The sequence below is a fragment of the Neovison vison genome, chromosome 5, assembly GCF_020171115.1.
Source record: "Neovison vison isolate M4711 chromosome 5, ASM_NN_V1, whole genome shotgun sequence".
Lineage (NCBI taxonomy): Eukaryota > Metazoa > Chordata > Mammalia > Carnivora > Mustelidae > Neogale > Neogale vison.
Window position 1 is genome coordinate 102577474 of NC_058095.1, and position 26860 is coordinate 102604333.

At 40.5% G+C, this 26860-nt stretch overlaps 1 protein-coding gene across 2 annotated transcripts in view; it reads right to left on the minus strand.

The window, feature by feature from the left end:
- Positions 1-265: 265 nt before the first annotated feature.
- LHFPL6 (LHFPL tetraspan subfamily member 6) overlaps positions 266-26860 on the minus strand; it is a 238121-nt gene continuing 211526 nt past the window's right edge. For both annotated transcript variants that reach the window (XM_044249636.1, XM_044249637.1), the window contains exon 4: positions 266-1393. In XM_044249636.1, the coding sequence (XP_044105571.1) occupies positions 1275-1393 (119 nt within the window). In that variant the 3' untranslated portion in view covers positions 266-1274. The remainder of the gene's footprint in view (positions 1394-26860) is intronic.

Genomic DNA, 26860 nt, shown 5'->3' on the forward strand with positions numbered 1-26860 from the left:
AATTCTCTTATAAGAATTCGGTCATGATTTCAATGTAGTTAGAATTCTAGTTGCAAAGAATTTAAGTTGAAAGTAGGGGCTCTTACCTACCTTTAATATCTTGTGTGCCTAGAACAATGCCTGGTTAGGTGATTCAAGAGAGAATTAATGGGAGGACTTAGGAGGCAAAGGGAAATTTATAGGACTGTTGGAGTTGAAAGGCTATATTTAGAAAATTAAAGAAGCAAACCCAACAACTGAAGTAACACTCCATGACTCATTTAACTATTGATCAAAGAGAATTTATTCACAGAGTTTTTCAAATACAAACAAAATAGCACTTAAAAATTTTTTTATACAAAATGAATATTGAAATAAATGTGGTATAGCACAGTACAATAATGAACAAAAGAAAACAAGATCTGATGAATGGAAAATGTCTCTCATTACTCTCACTCCTTCAACTGAATTCTCTTCCTGTCTATGGACAGGAAGTTGCCTCTTTACTTCATAAGAATATCATAGCAGAAGCTACTCAGATAAGGAAATCTTGCATATTTTTGAATAATATTGAAATACAAAGGCTTAACTCTAAATGTCTGCATAAACACTGAGCACATGTCAAGGGCATAACGAGTTTATGCAGGATATATAAAATACTGTAGAGTGGCTTATTGGTCCATTTATTAGGTGTAATGTATGCTTTATAAAGTGATAATACTGTATTTTAAGTGTACATTAAAAAGAAAACAGAGGAGTAATGCACCACTAACCCTCCCATACAATCTGTGTGACAATGGCTATGTTTGTGCGTGAGCATGTGTGTGGATGCGTATATGTCCGTATGTGCTTTCAGAAGTGACTTGACCTGCAGGGAACATCTGTGGGTTACCCTGCTTCCCAACATAACACTGTTTCTACTAGCCCTTTTAATTTTCATAGTCCTCATCTTTAAAAAAAAAAAATCCAAAACCCTTGTTTGCATATATAGGTTTGTTTGGTGTGTGCATGTGTTCTACATTAACAATACTCTGTGGAAGAGAAATACCCAACACCTTACAATATTTTTAGCCTTTGGTCCATCTTCTCTCTTTTCCCATGTTCTCCATTTCTTTTGCAAATCTTGTACAACCCTTTGACACTATGTAATGTTGACCACTCCAGTGGGTTTTGTTTCATTAGCACACTATGGATCAGAGAACCACCATTCCACCTTTTGATAGTAGCTGCATGTTTCAGTCTCTCCAGAAGCCTTTGGCCTATCTTCTCCTCTGTTTGCTCTCAGTGGCTCCATGTCAGTAGGGGTACTGCTTCTGTTTCTTGCCCGAGAAGCAAGCCAGCCATGTGCACAGCAGCATGGCGGTGGCAGCCCCTGCTACTGTGCAGTAGTAGGCCCAGCCAATCTCACACTTCCCTAGGGACACAGGAGAGGGAGAGAAAACAGACAGAGATCAGGGTGATTTTTCAGGATGCTCTGTTATTTCTCCCCATGTGTATGTTCCTGGATACTGCAGCGAAACTGAAATTAAAAGTGTACACCAACATTAAAAGTATGGTGTGCTCACACAAAAGGAATGATAACAAGTGCTGAAAGCTATCTGAAGACTGAAGAAAGCCAGAATGGTTGTGTGCATTTCAGAAGGACCTCAGGCCCATGCCTCCTGCTCACAAAGAGGATAGAAGCCTATTCTCTTCCACCAGTGTCCACTCTTCTGGCTAAAGAAAAGGAGGAATGACAGCAATCAGGTTAGGGGGGATGGAAGTATTAGTTCTAACTGAAATCATTCAAACTGATATGCACAATAAAAAAAAATCAAAATGTAGATACAGTCCTTCTGCAAAAGGGTCAGTCTGAGGAGGAGATCCATTTGAAGGATGATGCTAAAATGAATACTGCTGTTTTTATAAAATTGCCAAATGATTTACATTCTACCTTTTGAATTGAAAAACAAAAATTCCCAGGTTCTTCTGGGGTCAATACTTACCTTTAAATTAAAACATCATAAATGAGAACATAATGAAAAGGATTCCAATGGGCCCTGACCTGTCAGAGTTGGATTAGTATTCCTGGTAATAACAACATACCCATAATACTAAAAATATAATTAGTAAAAGAAAGCACCAATAGTTATTTTAATTTCAGGGAGAGCAGACTTCAAAGCAAGAACAGTTATCAAGGATAAAGAAGGGCATTACACAATGATAAAGGAGTGAATTTTCCAAGAAGACATAATAGTCTATAATGTGTGTATACCTATCAACAGAGCATCAAATTACATGACACAAAAACTGACAGATTTCGAGGAGAAATAGATAAATCCATTATCATAGTTGGAGATTTCAACACCCTTCTATTGGAAATTGACAGATCCAACAGGCAGAAAAAAATCTGAAAGGATACACTTGATATCAATCAACTGAATATAACTGACATCTACAGACTACTTCAACCAACAACAGCAGAACACACGTTCTTCTCAAGGTTACATGGAAAATACAGAAAGATGCCTGGACCACAATACTCACCTTAAAACACTGAAAAAAATAGAAATCAAAAATTTTCTAAAATGGAGTTAAACCAGAAATCAGTGACAGAAAGATCACTGGAAAATACCAAAATCTGTGGAGATTAAACAACACTTCTAAATAACACAGGGCCAAAGAAGAAATCTCAAAGAAATTAAAAAATAGTTTGACCTAATCAAAATGAATAGTTTGAATTTAATGAAAGTGAAAACACAACTTATCAAAATTTGTGGACTGTAAGGGAAACAGTGCTTAGAGAGAAATAAGTGGCATCAAAAGCATATATTAGAAAGAAGAAAGATCTATAATCAATAATATAAGTTTCTGCCTTAGGAAACTATAAAAAGAAGAAAAAATTAAACTCAACGTAAGTAGATGAAAATAATTGAGTTAGAGCAGAAATCATTAACATTCTATGAGATCATCACTGCCTTAACACCCAAATCAGACAAAAACACAAGAAAACTACAAATCCTTATTTTCATGAACATAGATAAAAAAATTCTCAACAAACTATTAGCAAATTGAATCCAACAATGTATAAAAAGAATTATACACACAACCAAGTATAACTTATCCCAAATATAAAGGGCTAGTTCAGTATTCAAAAGTCAATTAATATACTGGGGTGCATGGGTGGCTCTAGCTGGCTGAGTGTCTGACTCTTGGTTTTGACTCAGTTCATGATCTCAAGGTCATGGAATCCAGCCTCATGTCAGGAATCCACACTTGGCAGGGAGTCTGCTTGAGATTCTCACCCTCTTCCTGACCCCGAGGCTCTGCTCTCTAAAATGGGTAATCTTTTTTTAAAAAGTCAATTAATACAATGTATCATATCAAAAGACTAAAAGAAAAAAAATCACATAATCATATTTATAGATGCAAAAAAAAAAGGATTTAACAAAAATCCAAAATCCACTCATAATTAAAAAAAAATTCTCAGTGAACTAGGAATAGAGGGAAACTTTCTCAACTTGTCAAAGAACATCTAAAAATATTTACAGCTAATATACCTAATAGTGAGAAATGTAAAGCTTTTTATTTTCAGATTAATTCTCATTAGTGCCTGTAAGAAATTCAGAAGAATTTTGAGAGGCCACCATTTCAATGATATTGATGAAGCTATTTAGATATGGTTATCATTAAATTTCAATAAGAAAGCCCAATAATTTATTAATAGCTTCAGGGTAAAAGAAATGGCAGAGGAAGACTGCTCCATTGTACTGTGCTGTGCCTTTCCCACAAGGTAAGGATATCCCCTCTCATCACTCCTTTGCAACATTTTACTGAAGGTTCTAGCTAATGCAATAAGGCAGGAAAAGAAAATAAAAGGTATACAGATTGGGAAGAAGGAAATAAAACTGCCTTTGTAGTTGACATGATATAGAAAATGTGAAAGAATCCACAAAACAAAACAAAACAAAACAAACAAACAAACAAACAAAACACTCCTGGAACTAATAAGCTATTATAACAAGGTTGCTGAATATACAAGGGCAATATACAAAAGTCAACTGCTTCCTATATACCAGAAATGAACAAGTGAAATTTGGAATTTAAAAGATAATACCATTTACATTAGCACCCCCAAAATGAAATAGTTAGGCATAAATCTAATAAAATATGTAAAAGATCAATATGAGAAAATCTACAAAACTGATGAACAGAATCAAAGAACTAAATAATTGGAGAAATATTTCATGTTCACAAATAGAAAGACCTAATAGTATCAAGATGTTGGTCCCTCCCAATTTGGTTTATAGATTTAGTGCAATTCTATTCAAAATGTCAGAAAGTTATTTTGTGGATATTGACAAACTGATTCTAAAGTTTATATGAAGAGGCAAAAAGGCTCAGAATAGCCAACATAATATTGAACAAAATTCAACAAAGTTCAACAGAGCTAGCGGACTGATGCTACTCAACTTCAAGACTTACTATAAATCTCCACTAATCAAAACAGTGTGGTAATGGAGAAAGAACAGGCAGATACATAAGTGGAACAGAACAGAGAGCCCAGAAATAGACCCACATAAATACAGTTAAGTGATCTTTAACAAAGGAACAGAGACGATAAAATGAAGCAAAGACGGTCTTTTCAATAAATGGTGCTACAATATCTGGACATCCACATGCAAAAAAAAAAACCCAAAAACTGGACATAGACTTTACAGTTTTTACAAAAATTAATCAAAACTAGATCACAGACCTATAGGTAACACTTAAAACTATAGAACTCCTCAAAAATAACATAACAGAAAACCTAGGTAACCTTGAGTATGGTAATGACTCTAGATAGAACTCAACCCATAAAAAGCACTATCCATGAAAGAACTAGTTGAAAGGCAGAACACCATTGAAATTAAAAACAAACAAACAAACAAACAAAAACTCTGCTCTGTGAAAAGTAGTGTTAAGAGAATGAGAAGAGAAGCCACAGAGTGGGAGAAAATATTTGCAAAAGATATATCTGATAAAGGAATCTTATCCAAAATACACAAAGCACGCTTGAAATTCGACAATAAGAAAACCACCAACCTGATTTTAAAAATAGGCCAAAGATCCTAACAGACACTTTACCAAGGAAGATATATAGACTGCAGATAAGCATATGAAAGAAAAAATACTCAGTATTATATGTCAAAGGGGAATGGTAAATTAAAATGAGATACTGCTTTATACTTCTTAGAACGACCAAAATCTGGAACACGGACACCAACAAACGCTGGTGAGTCTATGGAACCAGAGGAATTCTCACACCTGGTGGAGGGGATGCAAAATCAACCAACCACTCCAGGAGACAGTTTAGTGGTTTCTGATAAAAGCACACATACTCTTACCATATAATCCAGCAGTCACACTCCTTGGTATTTACCTAAAGGAGCGAAAAAGTTACATCCACACAAAAATGTACACAAGGATGTTTTTAGCAGCTTTATCCATAATTGCCAAGACTTCAAAGCAACCAAGATGCCCTTCGGAGCCAGGATTCAAACTTGGGTTCCATGTTCAAGAATAAGAGGTCATTAATCCAGAATATCGTATTGGAATTAATAAAATAAGTTTCTGCATTCATTCGCCCTCCCCTTCCCAAATTTTTTATAGCATTCAAATTATTCTTTTTGTGTGCGTGGAAGGAAGGCCTCTATATCTTTCATTGAACACTGTCTTTTCTGCTTTAATTGTCATCCTTCTTTTAGCCAGTCTTAACGATCTCATCAGAAAATGCTTTAACAATTTTCCTCTCTTTTCTTTTATCATTTATATATTACATTAGATACAAATACGTACACCTAGATATTTAGATTTCAGTCATTGAACACATAAACTGAAAGCTCTACCATTTTTAACAAGTCAGTCGTTTTTTCTTGTTCATTAATGACTTTTCTCTTGAAAAATACAAAGACTGTTAAGTGTAGCATACCATACCACATAGACTGAAAGCTCTACCATTTTTAACAAGTCAGTCGTTTTTTCTTGTTCATTAATGACTTTTCTCTTGAAAAATACAAAGACTGTTAAGTGTAGCATGCAATTTGACTTCATATCCTTGCTCCATTTCCAGATAAGAAGGTGAGGTCAGGCAAGCTAAGTAAGTCATTGGCTTGGGGTCACCATAAAGCAACAGCAGGAAGATTAAATCGAGGGCTTCCACATCTCAAGAGTACACACTACCTGGGGCCACAGACAATAGGCCATGTGCAGTCTTGACCCTGGGTGTCATCCTTGATTTCTCCCTTTCCATATCGAATATTAATAACCATTTAAACATAGCAAACATGCATTAACTACTTGCTCTGAATTGTTAGAAGAGCTTTACATGGAGTAAATACTAATGTATTGAATCCTCATAGGAACATGATGGGATAGGCACATTGAGATGGGAAAACTAAAGCCAAGAAAAATGCAATAACCTGCCCAAAGATTCGCACTCAGTCAGTGGCAAGTCCGTTGCCTCTCTCCAAAATGTATCCTCTGCACTACCACTCCTCAAGTGCCCGCCTGCACCCTCATGAGGTCTTACCTGTCATCACTGCTCTCCTGTCTTCCCTGCTTCTGCTATGGTATCACCAACAGCAAAGCAGGCAGCTATCTTTGTAAAAATAAATCGTGTTAAGATCCCGCCTCACTTAAAATTTCCTAATGGATTGTCAAACATCCGTCTCCTTCCAATGGCCTATCAGGACTTGAATGAGCTGTTATCTGCCTACTTTTCAAAACTCATGGCCAACTTCCCTCTTGTCTTTTTTCTTAATAGGCTGGCCTGCCCTCTCTGGACCTCAGGAGGCTTATTGCTGGCTTTGTGCTTCATGCCCATTATTCCTTCCACTCAGAAAGCTCTACTCCAGTCTTTAGGCAGCTGGTTCCTTCTGAACGGTGGTTACATAAAGATATGCCCCAGCCCCAAGCTGCTTCATCAGAGTCACAATACTCCTCTACCTCACTTTATTGCCTTTGTAGCAAGTACTTACCAAGGTTTGTGACTACTGTGTGTGTGTGTGTGTGTGTGTGTGTGTGTCTGTTTGTGTGTGTATGTGTGTGTGCCTGTGTGCACATGGGTGTGTGTGTTCAATTTCAGTCTCTCCCACTAGAATGAAATCTTCAGTTAGGGGAGATGTTTGTGTATTTTGTTCCCTACTCTACCCCTACAACAGTGTCTGGCCCATAGTAGGAACTCACTAAATGAATGCTGAATGAAAGGGAAAGAAAAAGAAAAACAGAAAGAAAGAGAGCAAAGTAGGCAATTAGCCAGTCCATGAAAAACAGAGTAAATCTGGAATTTTATTATAACTCTCAATTATTTATTATAAAAATAACCGTAGTCCTGTTCTGACATGGAACATTTGGAGAGAAGTTGCCAAACTAATTCTATAGCATTTACAGCCTCATACAGTGTGTGTTAATTGAATAGGTTAATAGATCCTGAAAGATCACATCTCCACCTCAGGGTGGGTCTCACGGGCACAGTGACCTCCATCAATACTCATGGATGTACTAGGTATTTTTCAAGGGTAACAGAGTCCCCCTCAGGGATCAAATTTTCTGATAACCATCTGCAAAGGTGTCTAGGGAATAATCTCCACTTGTAAGTCTCAGGAATAATCTCCATTTTGAATTATTCTTCATCTGGATTAAATAAATCTAGGAGGGAGAATTAATGGGTAGCTGAGAGATGGCAAATAATTTAGAACCTTTCAAGAAGTCAGCAAAATTTGTGGGCAATCCATTCAGCCTAGGGCTCATAACATGGAACACAATCAATCATTCATTAATAACAAGGTATTGACCTACACCAGTTCCATGACCTAACAGGAAAAGCCGAGGACATAATTCTTTATTAATAATAGGACACTTATTCAAGAAAAAGTACCTGTTAAGGGCAGTTATTTGAAAATAGTCCAGGGTGACAGTAGTCATGTGTATTAAATAAAGATGAAAAAGAAGATACTGGGCGCCTGGGTGGCTCAGTCCCAGGGTCTTGGAATCAAACTCTGCATCAGGCTCCCTGCTTGGAAAGAAGCCTGTTTCTGCTTCTCCCACTCACCCTGCTTATGTTCCCTATTTCGCTGTCTCTCTCTCTCTCTGTGTCAAAGAAATGAATAAAATCTTTAAAAAAGAAAAAAAAGACAAAGAAGATACTAAAGAATTGACTACTGAGGACCCAGGAGAGAGAGAATCATTTATTTTTTTTCTCCAGGGAAGTTAAAGGAATATAGGGACTCTTACCTGGCAAGGCTGGTAGCAGATGGTATAGATACTCTACCGAATTCCTTGATAGCCTTTAGTTGGTCCTGAGTTCTCACCCTTAGCTTCTGATCATGCTCTGCTCCTAACAGCTACCCTTGTAACCCTCTTCAGAGGACCCATGAGTGTGGAGCCTCCTTGCCCCATACTCTGAGAGCTTAAGTGCCCCCTGGTGTGGTCAGTCGCCAATGACTGACGATGCAGGAGTACAAAAGTCGGTTTTCTCACCTCGAGGTGAGGCACACTCTGCGGTGGAATGAATGTTCCAGGGCCCCAGTGAGGGTGAGGCTGGGACCTCACTGCAAATGGCCCCCTTGCCGGGCATATACCCCTTCACTACTTCCCATTTCCTTACTGGCTTCTTGAATGTGAATCCTCTTCTCAGCATCTGCTCTGGGAAACTTGATTTAAGACAAGAGCAAGTAAACAAAACCTCTCGTGTTTTTTTTTTTCTTTCTCATAATAAAGGTTTTTGAGGTTTCAACTCTCAGAGGCTTAACCACGCCACCCATCTAACCCAACCTACCCAGGCTCTGCTGTCGCTGAAAGACCCACAGGATTGAGTCTTCAGCGATGAGGGAACAAAAGCAAAAGAAAAAAAAAGTCCCTTATGACTTATATAGACCCTTGACAAAGTCCTTGAAACAGGTAGAGCCACCTCCCCCTGGGAGCTCAGCAGCTTCGTCCTTACTACTCTGCTCAGGGCAAACGGCAACCGGCAACCATAGGCTAACATTATCCCAACCCTCTAGGATCCTGTGAGTCTACTTAAACATACATAAATTCCTTTGGAAACTTCCTTTATCACTACCCCCTAAGATAAATGTTAGCCATCATCCCCCAAGCATATGGCCCACTGATTTACATCTGAAGGGTCTCATGATTAGGGGCTTAGGAGACAGTAATAAATGACCTTTTCCTAACAATAGCTAGCCCCCTCAAGGTCCTAGAAACCTTGCTTCCAAAATTCCTTAGAGACTGACTTACGCTATCCCTAACCCCTTCCCAACTTGAAAGCAGATAATTGGCCATTCCTGACCACTTCAGGGCAGTTCTTTCTGCCTATGAGTCCTGTCCCCGTGTTTTAATAAAACCACCTTTTTTCACTGAAGACATCTCAAGAATTCTTTCTTCACCATCAGCTCTGAACCCCAACATTTCCTACAGCATTCAGCACCAGGTGTCTACACTACTGTCTTCCTAAGGGCAGATCAACTCCACCTGTCTTGTTAAATATATCTGTATCATTTCTAATATTTGTTTTTGGAGCCCTTCTTGCCTGTCGTAAAACATGTCAACTCATCAAACCAGCTGTTTATCAGATGCAAATAGAAAGAAAGGAAACTAGGGGCGCCTGGGTGGCTCAGTGGGTTAAAAACCTCTGCCTTTGGTTCAGGTCATGATCCCAGGGTCATGGGATCGAGCTCTGCATCAGGCTCTCTGCTTAGCGGGGAGCCTGCTTCTCTCTCTCTCTCTCTGCCTGCCTCTCTGCCTACTTGTGATCTCAGTCTGTTAAATAAATAAATAAAATCTTAAAAAAAAAAGAAAGGGAACTAAATAAAGTTATTCAAAAAGTGTGCCATAGGAAAAGAAAATGAAAATGTCATCAGATATTGCCACGAATTACTCATATATGCAAATATATGTGTGTAATCTATACATTTTGTGATTTAAATTTAGCAACCGGCTCAGATCCTAAATAAGCAACAAATGTTCAGTGTGATTTAGAAGAAAAATAGTCCTCTATTTCAGATACAAAGACTTTCTCTTACTACGTAATTCATAAAATAAAGAATCATTAAATCAATATGGATTTATTCTGGTATTTTACATTATTTAGAAATATAGTCAGCCCATCAAACTATCCTCAAAAGAATATACAAAAAAAGCATACACACAGACACACAGACACACACGTCTTTTGAGAAGCAGGGAAGGGAGAAGGTCAATCTGATTAAGATCAAGATGTGTCAATAGAATTTAGGTAAATCTAGAGAAACACTAAGTCATCTAACCTCTGATTCTTTTTTTTTAATTAAATTTTTTTATTTTTTATAAACATATATTTTTATCCCCAGGGATACAGGTCTGTGAATCGCCAGGTTTATACACTTCACAGCACTCACCAAAGCACCTACCCTCCCCAATGTCCATTCTTGATTCTTAATTCCTTTCCTCCCATTCTTCCTCTCCCCCTCAATTCATTCATTGATTCAACAAATATTTATTAAGTGGCTACGCTGACTAGGAATCACTGGGTGGTGGGGATCTCATTGGAGACAAGATAGATGCCGAGACTGCTCTCAAGCAGTCTTGCCTAGTCAAGGAAGTCCGAAACAATAATCATGCAGATAATTATATAATGATAACTGAGACATGTTCTTTGAAGAGAAAAAAAGAATTTGAGGATGCTAAGACACAAGGAATCTTTAGAATGTGATCAGTGAAGGTGAGCCTTAAGTTAGATGTGAAATAGATGTTGAAACCTGAAAGAAGAGCAGGAACAAGCCAAGTGGGAATGTGAAAGGCCAGGGAAGAGTGTACTTGCACTTGGGGGCAGGGAAATGGAGAAAGAGGGGCATATGTAGGTCTTGTTAAAGCATTGCTCAAGAAAGAAAGGAATGCCACTTTGGGTATAAACAAGAGATGACCACCTCCAAAGTTGGAGAGCTTGAAGCCTAAAAACTTTCTCCAGAATTTTCACCTGTATTAGTAGACAGGAATGTAAGGTATTCCACATTTATCAATAAATCTTAAGCACCTATTACAGGTGTTGCAATGTTACACGAGCTGGAGATCCCGCAGCGAACAAGATCGAAAGGGTCCTCGGTCTAACAAAGTTATTGTTCTAGTAAGATCGACTCTCAAGAATCGCTCACGTCACTTGAATTATTTTGAAACCATCCCTTGGATATTTTGGAGAAGTTCAGTTGGATAAAATTAACCAGATACAAGAGAGATTCTTTTTTCATGAAACATAAATACAAATACAAAATATCTAGAGTTCGTGAAAGTTCTGTGACTTTCCAACTGCACACTGAACACGCCGTACCTCGAAGTTCTCCACAAGAAAAAGAAAAAGGAGAATTTTTTTTCCTCTTTGAGCACGATTCCATTGTTCAAATCCGCATGATTCATAACAAGAAATTAGCACCATGTTTTACAATAGTAAGAGGAAAAAGTCTTTTTCAGTACCTTAGGCTATCAGGAAAGTTGCTCTGTTTTCAGTGGCCTGGTGGTCCCAGAATAGTAAAAGGACTAAAGGAAACCAGGAAATGCGGGGCCATTCTTCCAAGGCCCCTCCCTCCCCTTGTCATGGCAATAAATACTTGTTATTATAATGCAAACCAAAAGCATTTTACTAGAGGGCAAGTTCTGTCTGTGATCCCTTCAGGAAATTAGAGAAGCAAATCTGTTTCAACTTTCCCTTTTGCTCTCTGTTTCTCTGTAATGCTCCATCAGACAGGACTCCAAGCTTGCTTGGTTGGCAAATTGCTGCTTTCAACAATGGGGAATACTATTCCTGACAGATAAAATAGAGGTTAATGGGAAAGAAAGCAGCAATCCATGGCCACCTGCCAAGTCAATGGAAAAAGATGCTTGGCAGCGTTCCAGGGCAGGACCAAAGGGGAGATGGGGTGTGGCTGTTTTTTTCCAGAAGGCTCACGTTTGGTTTTGGTGGGGCTTGTGTCAGTAAAGGAGACAGAAGACAAAGTACAAGGAATCCAGCCTGTCTAGGAATAACAATGGAATTCCAGAGATCTTTTCATCTTTTGAGGAAATGGCAGTTTAACCTCTGCTTTTCCATTAATTGGTCTCATTAACATTTCAGAACCTACTGTCTGATACTGAGTCCGCCTGCTCTCCTTTGGTATCCAGGTGCTTAGGACAATGTCCAGACCACAGCGGATGGTGGCTATATGTTCCTGGCATGAATGAGTATCCGACGCAGTACTTGTGCTGAGAAGAGGAATCTGAAATTAGTAATTATGTAACACCTGTCATGTATACAGACTGTGAACCAGCCGAGGAACAGTTTGCAAGGGGCATCTCTTCCTACATCATTTTTGCCTCTGATGCTTTCAGAAACTGGAGAAACAAATCTGATTGTATTTTCCCATCGTGATTCCTGGTGTGAAGATGAAGAAACTGAGTTACATGCAAGGTCAGTAACTTGCCTAGTATCTCAAATAAATGGTGTAGCTTCAACTTGGGCACGGTGATTGCAGAACGTACTCCTGTGCTCAGATAATGTATTAGGATGCTCTACATCAGGTGTTTTCCCCCATTTCCATGTGTTAAGATAGTACTTGTTGATGTGGGAAACAAAGGAAAAAGAAAAAAAAATTAAATTTCCTTACTGCTTACAGCCCATCGACAAGTCCTTGAAACAGGCAGAGTGACATTCCTCTAGGGACTCAGCTGCCTCAATGCTGATATTGCTAAGGGCAAAAGGCAATCTTAGTCCAAGTCCCATGATCCTGTAAGTCTTCTTGAACATATACAAATTCCTTTGGAAACTTCCTTTATCTCTGCTTCCCAAGATACATGTTGGCAATCATCCCCCAAGCAGATGGCCCACTGATATACATCTGGAGGGTCTCATGACTAGGGTTTTGCTAGACAGTAATAAATGACTTTTTCCGAAAAATAGCTAGCCCCCTCAAGGTACTAGAAACCTTGTTTCTGAATACTTGGGAGGCTTACACAACCCCTAACCCTCTCCCAACTCGAAAGTACTTAATGCGTCACCCCTTATGACCCCAGCACAGCTCTTTCTGCCCACACGGGTCCTGCCCCCTGCTTTAAGAAAACCACCGTTTTGTACCAAAGATGTCTCAAGAATTCTTTCTTGGCCATTGGCTTCGAACCCGAATGTCTTTCCTACATCACTATCACTTGTCTTTGTTAGAACTTAACATGCCAAGGAGAAATAAAATATATTTGACCCCTTGGAATGTATGGGTCTCCTTAGAATACTCCACATCCCCGTGTCCACCTTGCATGGTTCTAGTTATTAAAGGCCTGCCTCTGGCTGACTTGGCCCCCAATTCCCAACGTGGCAGAACCCAACCAGCACTCTCTTGGCAATCCCATCCCTTCTAGAGAACGTGGAGAGGTCGGGTTCAGGAAACGTGCTTGATGAGTTCAGATAACTGATTCTCCCTCCGTGTGAACCTGGCTCTGAACGTGCCCCAAACTGCATGTTATGACCCTTCCCTGACTCTGTCCCTGCGGAGCCGACGGAGGGTTCCAGGTCCTAGGTGCAAGCCAGCTTCCTTCTCAGGGCACTGTCAGGAAACCCTGAGTAGTCGGCAGGAGCCATTATGCCATCCTCACCCCTGCACAGAGGTGTGGACCCAGGGCTCCCCACTGCTTGCAACATTGCTGTAACATAACAGAAAACACCATATCGCTCAGGCCGCCCTGCCCTCTCACTCCTGCCGTCTGACAAAACTCCTCAAGCGTGCTGCCCTCCCTGGGCTCTGCATTTGAACCTGAGCCAATTCCCTCACCCACCCCCGTCTTCCTCCTCTCTTCACTAGGTCACTTCCAAGTTTCCACCCTTGTGGCCACAAGGGCCTGAGTCCAGACATCATAAGACGACTGACTTCTTTTTATCAAGGTTGAATATCTTTCTTTTGTGATATTTTAAAATGTTCACCAGGCTAAGATATAATGCAAAGCCTGTGTTTAGAAAAGCAGCAGAAGTTTTCAACGTCATCCTTTCTGCTGTATAAATAATGAGGGCACAAAGGTGGAACAATCAGTGGAGAGACAGAAACTTTTGTCCTCTTCAATACCAGGGACAAAAGTTGGATACATCTTCCTCTCTTGAATGAATTCCTTCATGTCACTGAATAGCCAGACCATCCTGTCTGCATAAGCATTAAAAAAAAAAAAAAAAGACAACAACCAAGAACGAAAAGAATCTATCGCAGGACCAAATTCCATTTGGTCTTTTGTGAAGTGACTGAACAAAGGTGTCACTAGTCAAAAAGAAAGAAGTTTAAACCTTTGGCCTCAAACCTACAAAGGCTTTCATTCCAATGTTTAATGGAACAAGTAGTTAAAATGCTCTTGTATGTCTGAAAAGAGAAGAGAAGAATGAACACCCACACTTGGTTGCTGCGTACAAAATGGAGAGGTAAAAAGACGGAAGGAAGCAAGTACATGAAGTGTGGCTCTTTCTCAAGGTCATGGGCTCTTGCCTGTCTGTTCATTACTGGAAGAATAAACTCTCTTGTACACAGCTTCAGGGCCCCGTTGATTTATTTATTTGTTGGTTTATTTATTAAAAGACTGATTCATTTATTTGAGAGAGTGAGAAATAGAGAGAGTGTGAGCGAGAAGGGCAGAGGGAAAGAGAGGATCCCCAGCAGACTCCGTGCTGAGTGCAGAGCCCGACACAGGGCTCCATTTCAGGTCCCTGAGATCTTGACCTGAGTGGAAACCAGGAGTTGAATGCTTAACTGACTGAGCCACCCGGGTGATCAGGGGCCCAGCTGTACTGTATTCTGGGTATCCCGTAGGGACTTGCTTTCTAAAAGCAGATCTCAGGCATGCCCCGTTAGTACCTCCTGAAAAAATAGACAGTGGGGAGGTGTGGGTCATAGTAGAATCCCTCAAATCCTAAGCACCGAATGTCCCAAAATGCCCTAGCAAGGGGAGGCCATGTTCATGCCTCCTACATTTCTAGAGCAGCACCACAGTGAATGGCCCCAGTGTTTTTCCTCAAGGTCTGTGGTTTTTGTCTCAAACAGAGCAGGCTGACTTTATCTGCCTGTCCTGCCCCTCATACCCAGGCTCAGAATACTGACCAGTAGGGTCTGAAGTCTCTGGAAGTTGAATGAGACCTTTCCCCCCAAACATGCCTCAATGAACGATAACTAGCTCTGAGCACTGGAACCACTTCAACAAAAAGAGGAGGCAAGAAATGTCTTCAGAGATGCCCCCCCCAACCTTCTTTGTTTGCCCTACTTTCTCCACAGAGTTAACCAGGATGCTAATAAAAATATAAAATGCAAATAAATAAATAAACAAGTTGGATCAGAACCTAATGCCACCCCGCCCCCTCCACACACGAAGAACATAAAATGCAGAAGTGACACTGGTAAGGACTGACACACTCAAGCTATGGCCTGAGGAAGTATTTTCACAAGCATGAATGTCAAAGGGAGCAGGGATTTACTCTCTGGAAGAGGTAAGATAGGCATCTACAAAGATCCCGTAACAGCACCATGTCTAAGGAGATAGGTTATGGGTAAATTCTGATCCGAAAATATATGTCAGCCTTGTAAATTTGATCCAGTCCAGCTTCATTCATTCAGCAGCTGGAGCAGGAGGAGTGAGGTCAGGGCTCTCCAGAGGAGTCCACGAAGGGCAGTGTCTGGTGTGCAAGCTCTACACTCAATTAGGACTACGTGCCATCTCGGTCTCAGACTGTAGGGGGAAAAAACCGTTCTGAAATACAAATTAATTCTTTTTTTTTTAATTTAAATCATTAGCCAACATGCAGTACATCATTAGTTTTTGATGTAGTGTCCAGTGATTCCTTAGTTGTGTATGACGCCCAGTGCTCATCACAATGGTATACATTTCTCTTCTGGAACTCCACAAAAATTCTGCTAAAAAGTCGTAACGTTAACTTGCTCTATTGTGTCTCTCCTGTCCCCAAAGAAATGTTTTAGCTTGAACTTGAGGGTGAGGAGCTGAAGAAAAAAGAAGAGTTTTGCCCAAGTACTATGTACTATCTCCCAAGGAAACGGTGCTAGCTATCGTCCACTTAGGGATTTACCAGAAAACCCATTCGAGGTCCCATATCTGCTCATTTACAAAAGGGCTAGACTCTCAGAATGATAGCTGGGCTTGCCCTGAAGCTCAATAGCCTGAGCCCAGACATACATCAGGGACAAGGCATTTCTACTTACGGTTATTACTACTACTGTCACTAGCAATATATTCTTTCTTTCATGAAATCTTAATATGTCCTAATATCATAACGTAGGCTTGGACAGCGAGCATTTTTTTAAGAAGCTGGAGACTTTAAATACTACTTTGTGCTTGTTATTTTCTGCGACTAGAAAACCACATAGCAGAACTAAAATCCAGAACAAGTAATACTCACTATAAGAAAAGCAAACAAATTCCATTTCTCACATGTATAGTTCTACACTTAAAACGTACCAATGTAAGAGCTAGATTAGATAATAGTATTGCATCAGTGTTAATTTTCTAGTTTTGGTAACTGTACTCTATGTAAAAGGACATTACTTTTAGGAATTATTCCCTTAAGTGCCTGGGGTTGGAGGGGCATTGTATCTGAGAGAGACAGAATACAGCAGGAAGGTTGGGAGAGAATGATAAAGCAAATATGATAAAATTTTAATATTAAGAGAATCTGGATGAAGAGTATATGAGAATCCTTTGTTCTATTTTTATAACTTGTCTATAAATCTGAGCTCATTTTAAAATCAAAATTAAATGAATATAAAAATTTAACTATGTATTTTATATATACATGTGTACATATACATACCCCCATGTATATAAATATGTATATACACATACATATACATACACACACATCTATATATAAAATGAGTGGGCAGCTTTTATGCTTGTAAACAAATATAAACAGCCAGAACTCAATAAAGACGTTGGTCATATGGCATGCAAAATGAGACATCTGCATAAGGGCAATTTTTGTTACATAATTTTCCTTGTGAAAATAGGCATCCACCCTCTTCCACTCCATTTGCACAAGTTACTCTGCTGAGTACAGCCCTCAGCGGGGGGTCTGAGGAGTCCCTGCCCTCTAGCTGCACCCCACCTACCACAAAAGCTCATGCCCTTCCCGCCAAGCACAGCCCGCCCCAGCGGACCACAGCCAACACGGCCAACAGCCTGCAGATTAAATTTACCTAAAGAAAGAGGACATTCTAGCATTAATCATAAAAGAGTGTGAAACACTAGGGGAGGGGCATCCAGGGGGCAGAATGCAGGTGTCCAGGTGAGGAAGAACTGGACCCCGGGATCCATCTCCTCCCCGAGGCGCAGGGCAGAAACACAGAGGGTCCCTTCGCCTCCACAAAGTGTCTTCAGGCTACTGGTTGTACATGCTCCCTGTGGGAAACAACACTTCCCACTGAAGGAGAGGGGCTTTTCCAGCTGGTAAGATTTTACAGGAGCAAAGCATATGCTCTGTAAGAAAAAAACCACAGGAGGTGTATGTGCCATCAAAGTCATCCCTGGCAAGTCCAGCTGAGAGCGGGATGCCGAGTCAGGAGGACGCAGGGTCAGGGCTACAGTAAGAGACCCAGCTTTGTCAAGAACCAGCGCATCACACCTTGGTTTCTGCATCCTTGGGACTTTTCCTCGCTCCTCCTCCTCCCACCTAGCCTATCACGGCATCATGGATTTCAGAGCAAACGAACATTTGAGAAGGATCATCTAGGGCAAGGGTTGGCAACCTTTTCCTGAGAAGGGGCAGGTAGTAAATATTTTAGGTCAAAAGCAGCCACAGATGCCAAGTAAACATACAAGCCTGGCTGCATTCCAATAAAACTTCTGGAAAACACAAGTTCTGGACAGATTTGTCACATGGTGTGCTCACATCCTTGCCATTGGTCACCTCCTGTATTTTGCCAGTGACGTTAATGTAGCTCAGGAGACCAAGGTCACTTTACCAGGTCTCTCAAATGTCCAGCAGGAGAGTCTTTCTCCTGGTTCCAATCTAAATCCAACCCAATTTCCTGGTTCCAATCTAAAGCCGGGCACTGAGGCTGGCTTATTCTTAACCAAAAATCTAGTCCTGCCTGAGAAACTGGGTGATAAGTATGTATACCACATCATTACCTACCTGTACTTTTAAAGTTAACCTCACAAAGCCAAAGCAAAGAATTATAAAGTTGTGAGAAGAAAAAAAAAAGAAACCTCTTTTGCCAACAAACCAGTGGAACAGATGTTGTCAGTATAAATAAATCACCAGCGTGAAAACAACTCTCAATCTCTAGACAAAAAACGAGCAGGGTTAGATGAACAGACAAAATCTGGCATATCCATGGAACAGAATATTACTCAGCCATAAAAAGGAATGAAGTTCCAACATGTGCTACAACATGGACGAGCTTTGAAGATACCGCACTAAGCGAAAAAAGGCAGACACCAAAGGACAAATATTGTAGGGTTCCATGTGTAGGAGCTACTTTGAATAGGCAAATTCACAGAGACAGAAAGCAGAACAGTGGTTCCTAGGGTCTGGCGGTTAGAAATAATGGAGAGTTATTCTTTACTGGGTACAGATGCTATTTAGGATGATGGAAAAGTTCTGGAAATAGAAAACGGACAGTGATGATGATTGTGCATTGTGAATGTACTTACTGCCACTGAACTGTTCACTTAGAAATAGTTGAAATGATAAATTTTACATTATATACATTTGGCACAGTGCAACGAAAAAGGGGCAGTGTTACCCGGAGGTAGAGAACAGAGTCCGTCAGAGAAACTGGTTCTGGAATACCCGAAGAACAGACATCTGGGTGATTTTGCTGGGTGTGACGGCACAGGAAAGAACATTTCACGTCCTCTCACATCGAGGCTGTCAGGGGTGTTCCTGATCCTACCACACCAAGACTGCTCACTGTTTTTCCTTTCCATCAGACCCATTTGGGTCCTTCCTCTTAAACTCTGCACTGACTCAAGGCCCTGCATCCTCCCATCCTGAATTCTGATAAAAGCCCCATAACTATGAAACAGATGGCAAAGATGCTTTGCCTCTGTAGCATTCCCACGACACAAAGATGGCCAGACAAAAGAAAATAAAAAAGAAAAGAAAAGAAAATGACCCTGCTGCTTCCAGAAACATCATCAAATTTCATTGTGTCAGAAAAGCGGGGTGAGTACATCTGAATTCTTACCATCCCACCAATCAAATGGACCTCTGTTCCATGGCCCAGTAAATGATTGTGTTAAGATATCTGCAAGATCTACACATGAATAACGGTTTCCCCTTCATCCCGTCTGGCCAGCTGAGTCTCTGCTAGTGCTGTTGTTATCAATCTTTTCCCCTTAACACCAAATCCATCCTAAAAGAGTCACTAGAGATAATCCACTGTTAAGGTGGTAAGTCACACACATTGGCTCCATATACACAGTGCACGCTGGTGGCCTTTGTGTTCGCGCTGTGAACTGACACAGAATCCCATCTCCGTAGCGGGGAGCCTGAGATCATCAGGAATGAGTGGGGTTTACTCAGTGTATGGTGACAGATTATCCTTTGGTTTCTGTCTTTCGCTGCCCTTTCTAAAGGCTGGAACAACCTGAAATTCAGCTCCCCTGACTCATAAATGGCCACGAAAGACAGTGTGACGGGACCTAGATTGTCTCTAATTGCCGGTCCTCCGTATGGCCTGCACCTGCAGCCAATTTTCCAGCAAACCCACAAGAAGAGAGCTCTCTACCTTTTAAGAGTCTGAAGACCACTTGGCATGAAGCAAGCACTGGAGCAATGTTCTAGGGCAGGGTTCTGTTCCCTTTGGCAACAAACCACCAGAAATCCCCCAAAGACTGGGAACTGAGCTCTTCAGGGATGATCATGCCTTGGCTGCCATTCCTAAGGGCAGCATACACGTAGTTGGAATGCTTCAGTGAAGCTGGGTCTCTCGCTAAAATATGTACCTCTCAGTACTGGTGGGTAGACACGCACTTCTCCGAGTTCCCCAAGTGTTCCATTGTCCCTTTCCCGCCTCTCAGCACTCTAGAGAATCCTAGCCTCCCGTCCCAGAAACCCAAGAAACAGTGCCTGGCAGAGCAGGGTTTCCAGGGCTGGAGTCAAGATTTGTCTTGGTTTGGATGGGTCAGGTCCTCTGAAAAACTGGTTGTTAGATATTTCAAATATCACTGGGACTTACAATAATGGCTGGATGCCTGGATGGATGCTTAATCCCATCATGCAAGGATAGGGAGTATGGTTAATTCTCTGAGCTAATCCACAATCTTGAATGCCTTTAATCTCACTGGCAAGAATCCATTTTTAACATTCATCATAGTAATCAGTGAGATGTTAATTCTACCAGTAAAAATCCATTTCTGACGGGGCGATCCTAATAGTCAAGCTTCTGGTGTTGGTTGAGTTACGGATAACTGAAGGCTGTGTTAACCCACCTTGAGTATCTGTTCTGGAAGACACACCTGAGTTGTGACTTCCCCTAACTGATCACACCTCTCTCTTTATCCTGGAGTATTTTCAAAGGAATCACAGGTATTATGACAGTGGTGTCAAGAACTGTGAAGAGTGAGATTTTACTCTTCTTGCATGCTAGCAAATCCAACTACCGTCATTTCACAGATGCTGGAAAAGCCAGGAGGCTCCCAGGTCAGGGGTGGAGGAGTACATGACTCACAGCTCAGCAAGCAGCTTGAATTTCATGTTTGCATCCACCCCTCACCTCCCACTCCACAGAGGGGCTGATGTGGCAAACCAGTGAGTTTGGGTCACAGTTGAGGAATCCCATGCTTAGGGAACCCCAATTTTTTATAGTAGACTAAAACAAAATCTGCCCCAATTTTTTTTTTAAGATTTTATTTATTTATTTGAGAGAGAATGAGAGAGAGAGCATGAGGCAGGGGACAGTCAGAGACAGAAGCAGACTCCCTGCAGAGCAGGGAGCCTGATGCAGGACTCCATTCTTGGACTCCAGGACCATGACCTGAGGCAAAGGCAGACACTTCACTGGCTGAGTCACCCAGGTGCCCAAATCTGCTCAAATTTTGACCCACAGGGAGACATTATCTTTGTATACTAAACATGAAGCAAACTTGTCCTCTGTTCCAGCAAGCAGGATTCAATACGTTCCAAGGCTGTTTGGTATACAAACATCTTTGACCAGACAGTTGAGGACCAAGAGCTCTCAGGACATGCTGAAGAACTGTCTCCTGGTACTGGCACCAGTGCAACTGGCCAGCAGTCTAAGTGGAAACATAATCAATTCACTAGGAAGGTCATTTTCACAGCTAAGATTTCAAAGAAGAATTGGTGGATGGGAGTACCTATTTGCAATGATGAGTATTGTAAGTATGATGTTTTCCCCTACAACATCCCCCCGACAAACACTTTAACAGATAATGAAATCAAGTCAAAGGGGTTCAGTGGCTTTCCAGTTTCGGGGTTGGGGGGATTTGAAGACTGTTGGCAGGTAAAATCTAGAGGTCAAGTTTCTCAGCCTCCTAATACCAGACTTCAAATACGGATTATCAGAGGTTCTGACTCTTCTGATGTCAGGAATGTATTTGAATACTATACAAGGGCTATGAATAAAGTCTCCAGAAATCAGCATGGACACACAGACATATAAAATTTGCACACGATTTCAGTGGGGTCACAAATCTCTGAAGCCTATTAATGAACTTTGGACCCTTGTATGATCCAGAGACACCAATCCCTGGAACGAGGCTTACCACAACATCAAACTCCTTTACCAGTGTCATCAAAACATCCAGTTGCCAAGCCAGAGTACTTTACTATCCAGATACCATGTAGCTGGCATTCTTAGCTATCCAAAGCATGACCCCAAATCGGGAGATAAGGAAAAAAACAAAAAACAAAAAACAAGGGGAGGTGAACCATGAGAGACTATGGACTCTGAAAAACAATCTGAGGGGTTTGAAGTGGCAGGGGGGTGGGAGGTTGGGGTACCAGGTGGTGGGTATTATAGAGGGCACAGCTTGCATGGAGCACTGGGTGTGGTGAAAAAATAATGAATAATGTTTTTCTGAAAATAAATAAATTGGAAAAAAAATTTTCTGTATTTTCCAAATTTTCTAACATAAATAATTATTTTAGAATCAGAAAAAAAAACCAAAAAAACCCAAAAAACTATCCAGAGCATACAAAAATCAGTACTTCCAAGATACATAGTGCCCAGGGACAGAGTTGAACTGTGTTCCTTTATTTAAGATTATTTAGAGAGAGAGAGGGAGAGGGAGAGCACCAGGGGGAGGGGAAGAGGGAAAGATGGTCTTAAGCAGACTCTACTGAGCACAAAACCCAGCGTGGGATTCCATCTCACTGCCCTGAGATCATGACCTGAGCCAAAACCAAGAGTCAGGTGCTTAACCAACTGCACCACCCAGGTACCCTGAATTGTGTTCCTTTGAAAGCATGACTTTAAGATGATTTATGATGATTAGATTAGAAAGGACACAAATCAGAGGTGAGGGAATAAGGAGAGAAAAGTATAATTAGTAACTGCAATGAGTAATTGCTGGCAGTATCACATAAAACTGGAGCAAAACGACAGCAAAAACCTGAAAGAACTCAAAAAATTTTTCACTCTCAGTTATTCAGAGTAAAGGCAAATAACTCTACAAACATCCTTCACTCTTAGGAATGACTCCTTCTGAATCGTATGAGAACATAACTGCTAATGATTTTTTTTAAAGGCTTGCTTTTGTTTTTTGTATGTTTCATATATTCTGGCTAAAATGATGGATACTGGCTATCATACATGCACATGCTCAAACTATTTCAACATGATTAAAATAGGAAGTGTGTGGGACTTTAAGGCAAAAAGGAGGGGTTATCGGTTACCGTAGATCGTCTGTGTAGAAAGCACCTTCCCCCTCATCACATTTAATCCTTTCAATGGGCCTGTGAAGTAACGATTATCACGCCTTTTAGAGACTGAAGAACTGAAATTCTGACAGGCCAAACACCTGTCCAGAATCCAACATCTAGGAGCATAAAACTGGGATTGGAACCAGTCCATGTTTTCCCCATTAACTTATTCCTTTAAGAGGAAAATTCAGTATTCTGGAATAATCTATTCATATGAAATTTTCCAAAAAGATCTCAGGAATGAGTCTTGCTCTACAAAGTCTCTACATTCATTAGTTTTTGTCAACATTCCACCAGGTTAAAAATCAGATTAGAAGACAGATCAGCCTTTGATGACTTAGTTATATTTTTGGTTTTATTCTAAAACACATTTTATGTGTTAATAACCAATAATGCCTGCAAATATCTATTTCTTAACAGAATATCTGCTAAGGAGGGCAAGTGGAACAAAGACAACAAGACACAGTAAAGGCACAAAACACATGAGTTCTCAGTTCTGGGGCAGAAATAGTTCTCCTGAGATTAAGAACCATAGTTTCAAGTTTTGAAAGAACTCTAATGTTCATATAGACACATCTCCCAGCAAAAGTACTTGGAAGGTTTTCCTCCATGTTACTATTTGATAACAGAATGTTCTAAGACAAATCTGGGATAAATCTCTCAACTATAATCTCTTTGAGGGCAGGTTGCAGGTAGGGGACTTCTCAAGGGGGTTGCATTAATCACATAATCATAAGGGGCACGCTTTGGGATGGTAGGAGGGGATGGGTTCTTCTTCCTAATTAGAAGATTATTCCCCAAATCCTTAACTAAAAGGAAATTTTGATAAAATCTACAGATTTGTTCAAGATGATATTCATAGGGCTGATCGATCTTAATGGCCCTTTCTTTCTTAGAGATCATCACTGATAGAGTCAGTTGAACAAAGTTCATTCCTGAGAGAGGGCCTAAAACATCAAAAACAATTCAATTTAAAATTAGTGCTTTTCTACAGCCAGATTAATATCTGAGTGGAACATACTGTGAAAGAGTTAAGAGCATCTAATACAAAAGGGTAACGAGAACAGCCAGTTCAGTTTCCTGAAGTTCCTTAAGTCTGCTTTAAAATAGCGCACCACTCAGGTGTATCTATATATTTTTTGTTTCTATAAAGCACTGAAAAAATGAAGAAGAATCTTTAAAAGGGAGACTGGTCTATTCTTCTCAATAGTGTGGTGGCCATATCTTAAGAAATATTATTTCCCCCAGGTTTTTTTTTAAAGAGAATTACCTTTTCCTACAGTCACTGAATTTCACTGCTACAAATCACTGTAAGCCACTGAATTAGGCTTTAAGAAAGCTTAATACAGGATTGGTGATGGTCCTGCTCCTCAATAACCAAACCAAAAAAGATTCAGGAGGTTAAGAATTTAGGGCTATTTCTTTTTCATCTATCACGGCACTTTGTTCTTTAAACTATGACTATGAACTTGATTTTTTTTTTTTTTCTGGGAGATGGTTAAGTCATATTCGTTTAGAAAGTAATGCCATAATTCTCACCAGGATATCAGTGGCCAGGAATATACAGAATCATAATGGCAGCTTCCTTTTTAGAGTCACAAATCAGCAGTGAGATTTCTTCCTTCCTTGCCTCTTATCTTCTTTCCTTCCCCTCATTCTTCCTTATTCCCTCTCCCCATGTCATCCCTTCTTCCCCCTTTCCTTTCCTCCCCCCCTTCTTTTAACCACTCAGTGGATGGCAGATATATGACATGCATAAGGATCGTGTTTATCTTAATTCATAATTCATCCTAAGTATGTGGCACAATTTCTGATGCCAAAAACTTGCTTAACAAAGATCCATTGAGTAAATAAATCTGTTGAATACTTCTCTGGGCCAAACACTGAGATAGACACTGAAGTTGCAAAATTCCCGTCCCGTGGACTCATCTGGAACCTACAAAGATGTGTTTAGGGAAGCAGACAGAATTGGATCTAGGATGATACAGAAGGGATACCTTCTCCTAAAGCAAGACCAGAAGCATTTGCTAAGCTGTAACTTAAAGCGGCTCTATGCCCGGTCCGCTACTGTTGTCACGGTCCCACTGGTATTCATGGCCCTGAACCGAATTGGTTCTTCTCCTCACTTTCTAGAATGAATGCGGAAAACCCTTCTTCTCTTTAAAAGAGGCCCCTACAAAGGCTGAGTGACCAGCAAAGCTGGCTGTTTTTCCTTGGGTGGTGCCTGGACCACGCTCCGCCACTTCGTGGAGCTGCTTCTGCTGCTGGAGCTTTTCCCAGCACCATCTGGAGTCACATTCCAGAGTGCTCCCTCAAGTCCTCATGGGTCTACCCAGTTTGGGGCGTGGTGGAGCTCACAGCAGCCTCTCCGTTTTCCTGCCATGCTCTTGCCCTAGCATGCTACATCAGGGAATAGAGACTCCTCCTGGATCTTCTAAATGACTTCTAGCAACTTGGACAGATTTTCTATTTTTGTTCCCATTTTTTCTCCACTCACTATAACCTGCAAATTATTTTTTCTCAAGTGTGACTCGATTTGAAAGGAGAGAAAACATAAGTCAGGAGTCAAAGAGACGTATTCAAAGAGATGTGTGACATGGTCGTTGCTGAGATTGGAAGAGACTTCTTCACTGGATGGAAAATGTGGAGGGAACAGGCTCTCATCTTTTTCAGTGCTGAGAGTTTCTGAGTTTTCAGAGTTTATGGTACTGTTCCTGAGAACCAAGAACATAATTTTGAGAACAGGAAACATGATGGCTTCTTAATCAAATTAAATAGCAAAAGTGAAAGCAATAATTACTCAAATTTACTTGGCAAATTAGCAAGACAAATTAATTGAAACAGTGCTTTTGATCATCAGGATATAATTAGAAAAGTCGGGTGGATGAAAATATCTCTGAGGCATGAATTAAATCAATTGGACAACCTGATTATAAAGACCTTATGCTTACTGTGTAAATCCAAACTTACTGTTACGAAATGTAAAAGAAAGAGGAAAAGATTAATCAGCAAATATTTATTAAAAATTGTCCTGTACAAATAACGTGAATAACAATGGCAAACATCTACCAGATTTTTATTATGTGACGATACCAGAGTATACTCATGTAATTCTTATCACCTGTATTGTTTGTTCTCTTAAAAAGTAATAAATAAATTCACCATTGTTAACACTTACACAGCATAAGCCATTATTGACCCTTAGTCTACAACCATATACTTCATGAGAAAAGGAACATATGCCACCAAGGCCAACAACAACAACAACAAAGACAGACTTCTTTCTTAACCTCATCTTCCACTTAAAAGTAACAGTACTCCTTGGTAAAATCTGGTTCTGTAAAACTCTGAACACATCCAAGCTCTGCCATAAGAAGCCAATTTTATACATGGCTTCCCCTGACAGCAGCAATTCATTCAAGTTGGCCCCATTAGATTGAGGAGAGAGACTTTTATTCCATTACTGGGAAGAGGGGGAAACTCACCTTCTCTTATTTGATATGAACACAAGCTACAGGTGCCAAAGGCAATCATCTGTGAGGAGAAGAGAACTAGCCTCAAGATGAAGCCAGACTTAAGATGGGAGGGCCAAAGGCCGCCTGGGTGGCTCAGTCAGTTAAGGGTTCTTAACCCAGGGTTCTGGGATCAGAGCCCACGTTGGGCTCCCTGTTTGTGCGAAGCCAGCTTCCTCTCCTCCCCATTCGTGATCTCTCTTACTCTCAATCTCTCTCTCTCTCAAAAAATTATAATAATAAAAATAAATAAATAAATAAATAAATAAATAAAGTAAAAAAAAAAAATGGTGGGGCCAAGGATGGACAAGAACCCTACAAATGGCAGGTCTCCAGTTCAGGAAAATCCTGGGCCCTGGACAGCATCCTGGAGCTCTTGAATCAGTTAAGTCTGCAGCTCACCTCACCTAACTCTGGCTTTCCTACAGTAAGAGGTCGTAAATACCTTCTTTGTTTTACCTAGTTGCAATCAGATCTTTGT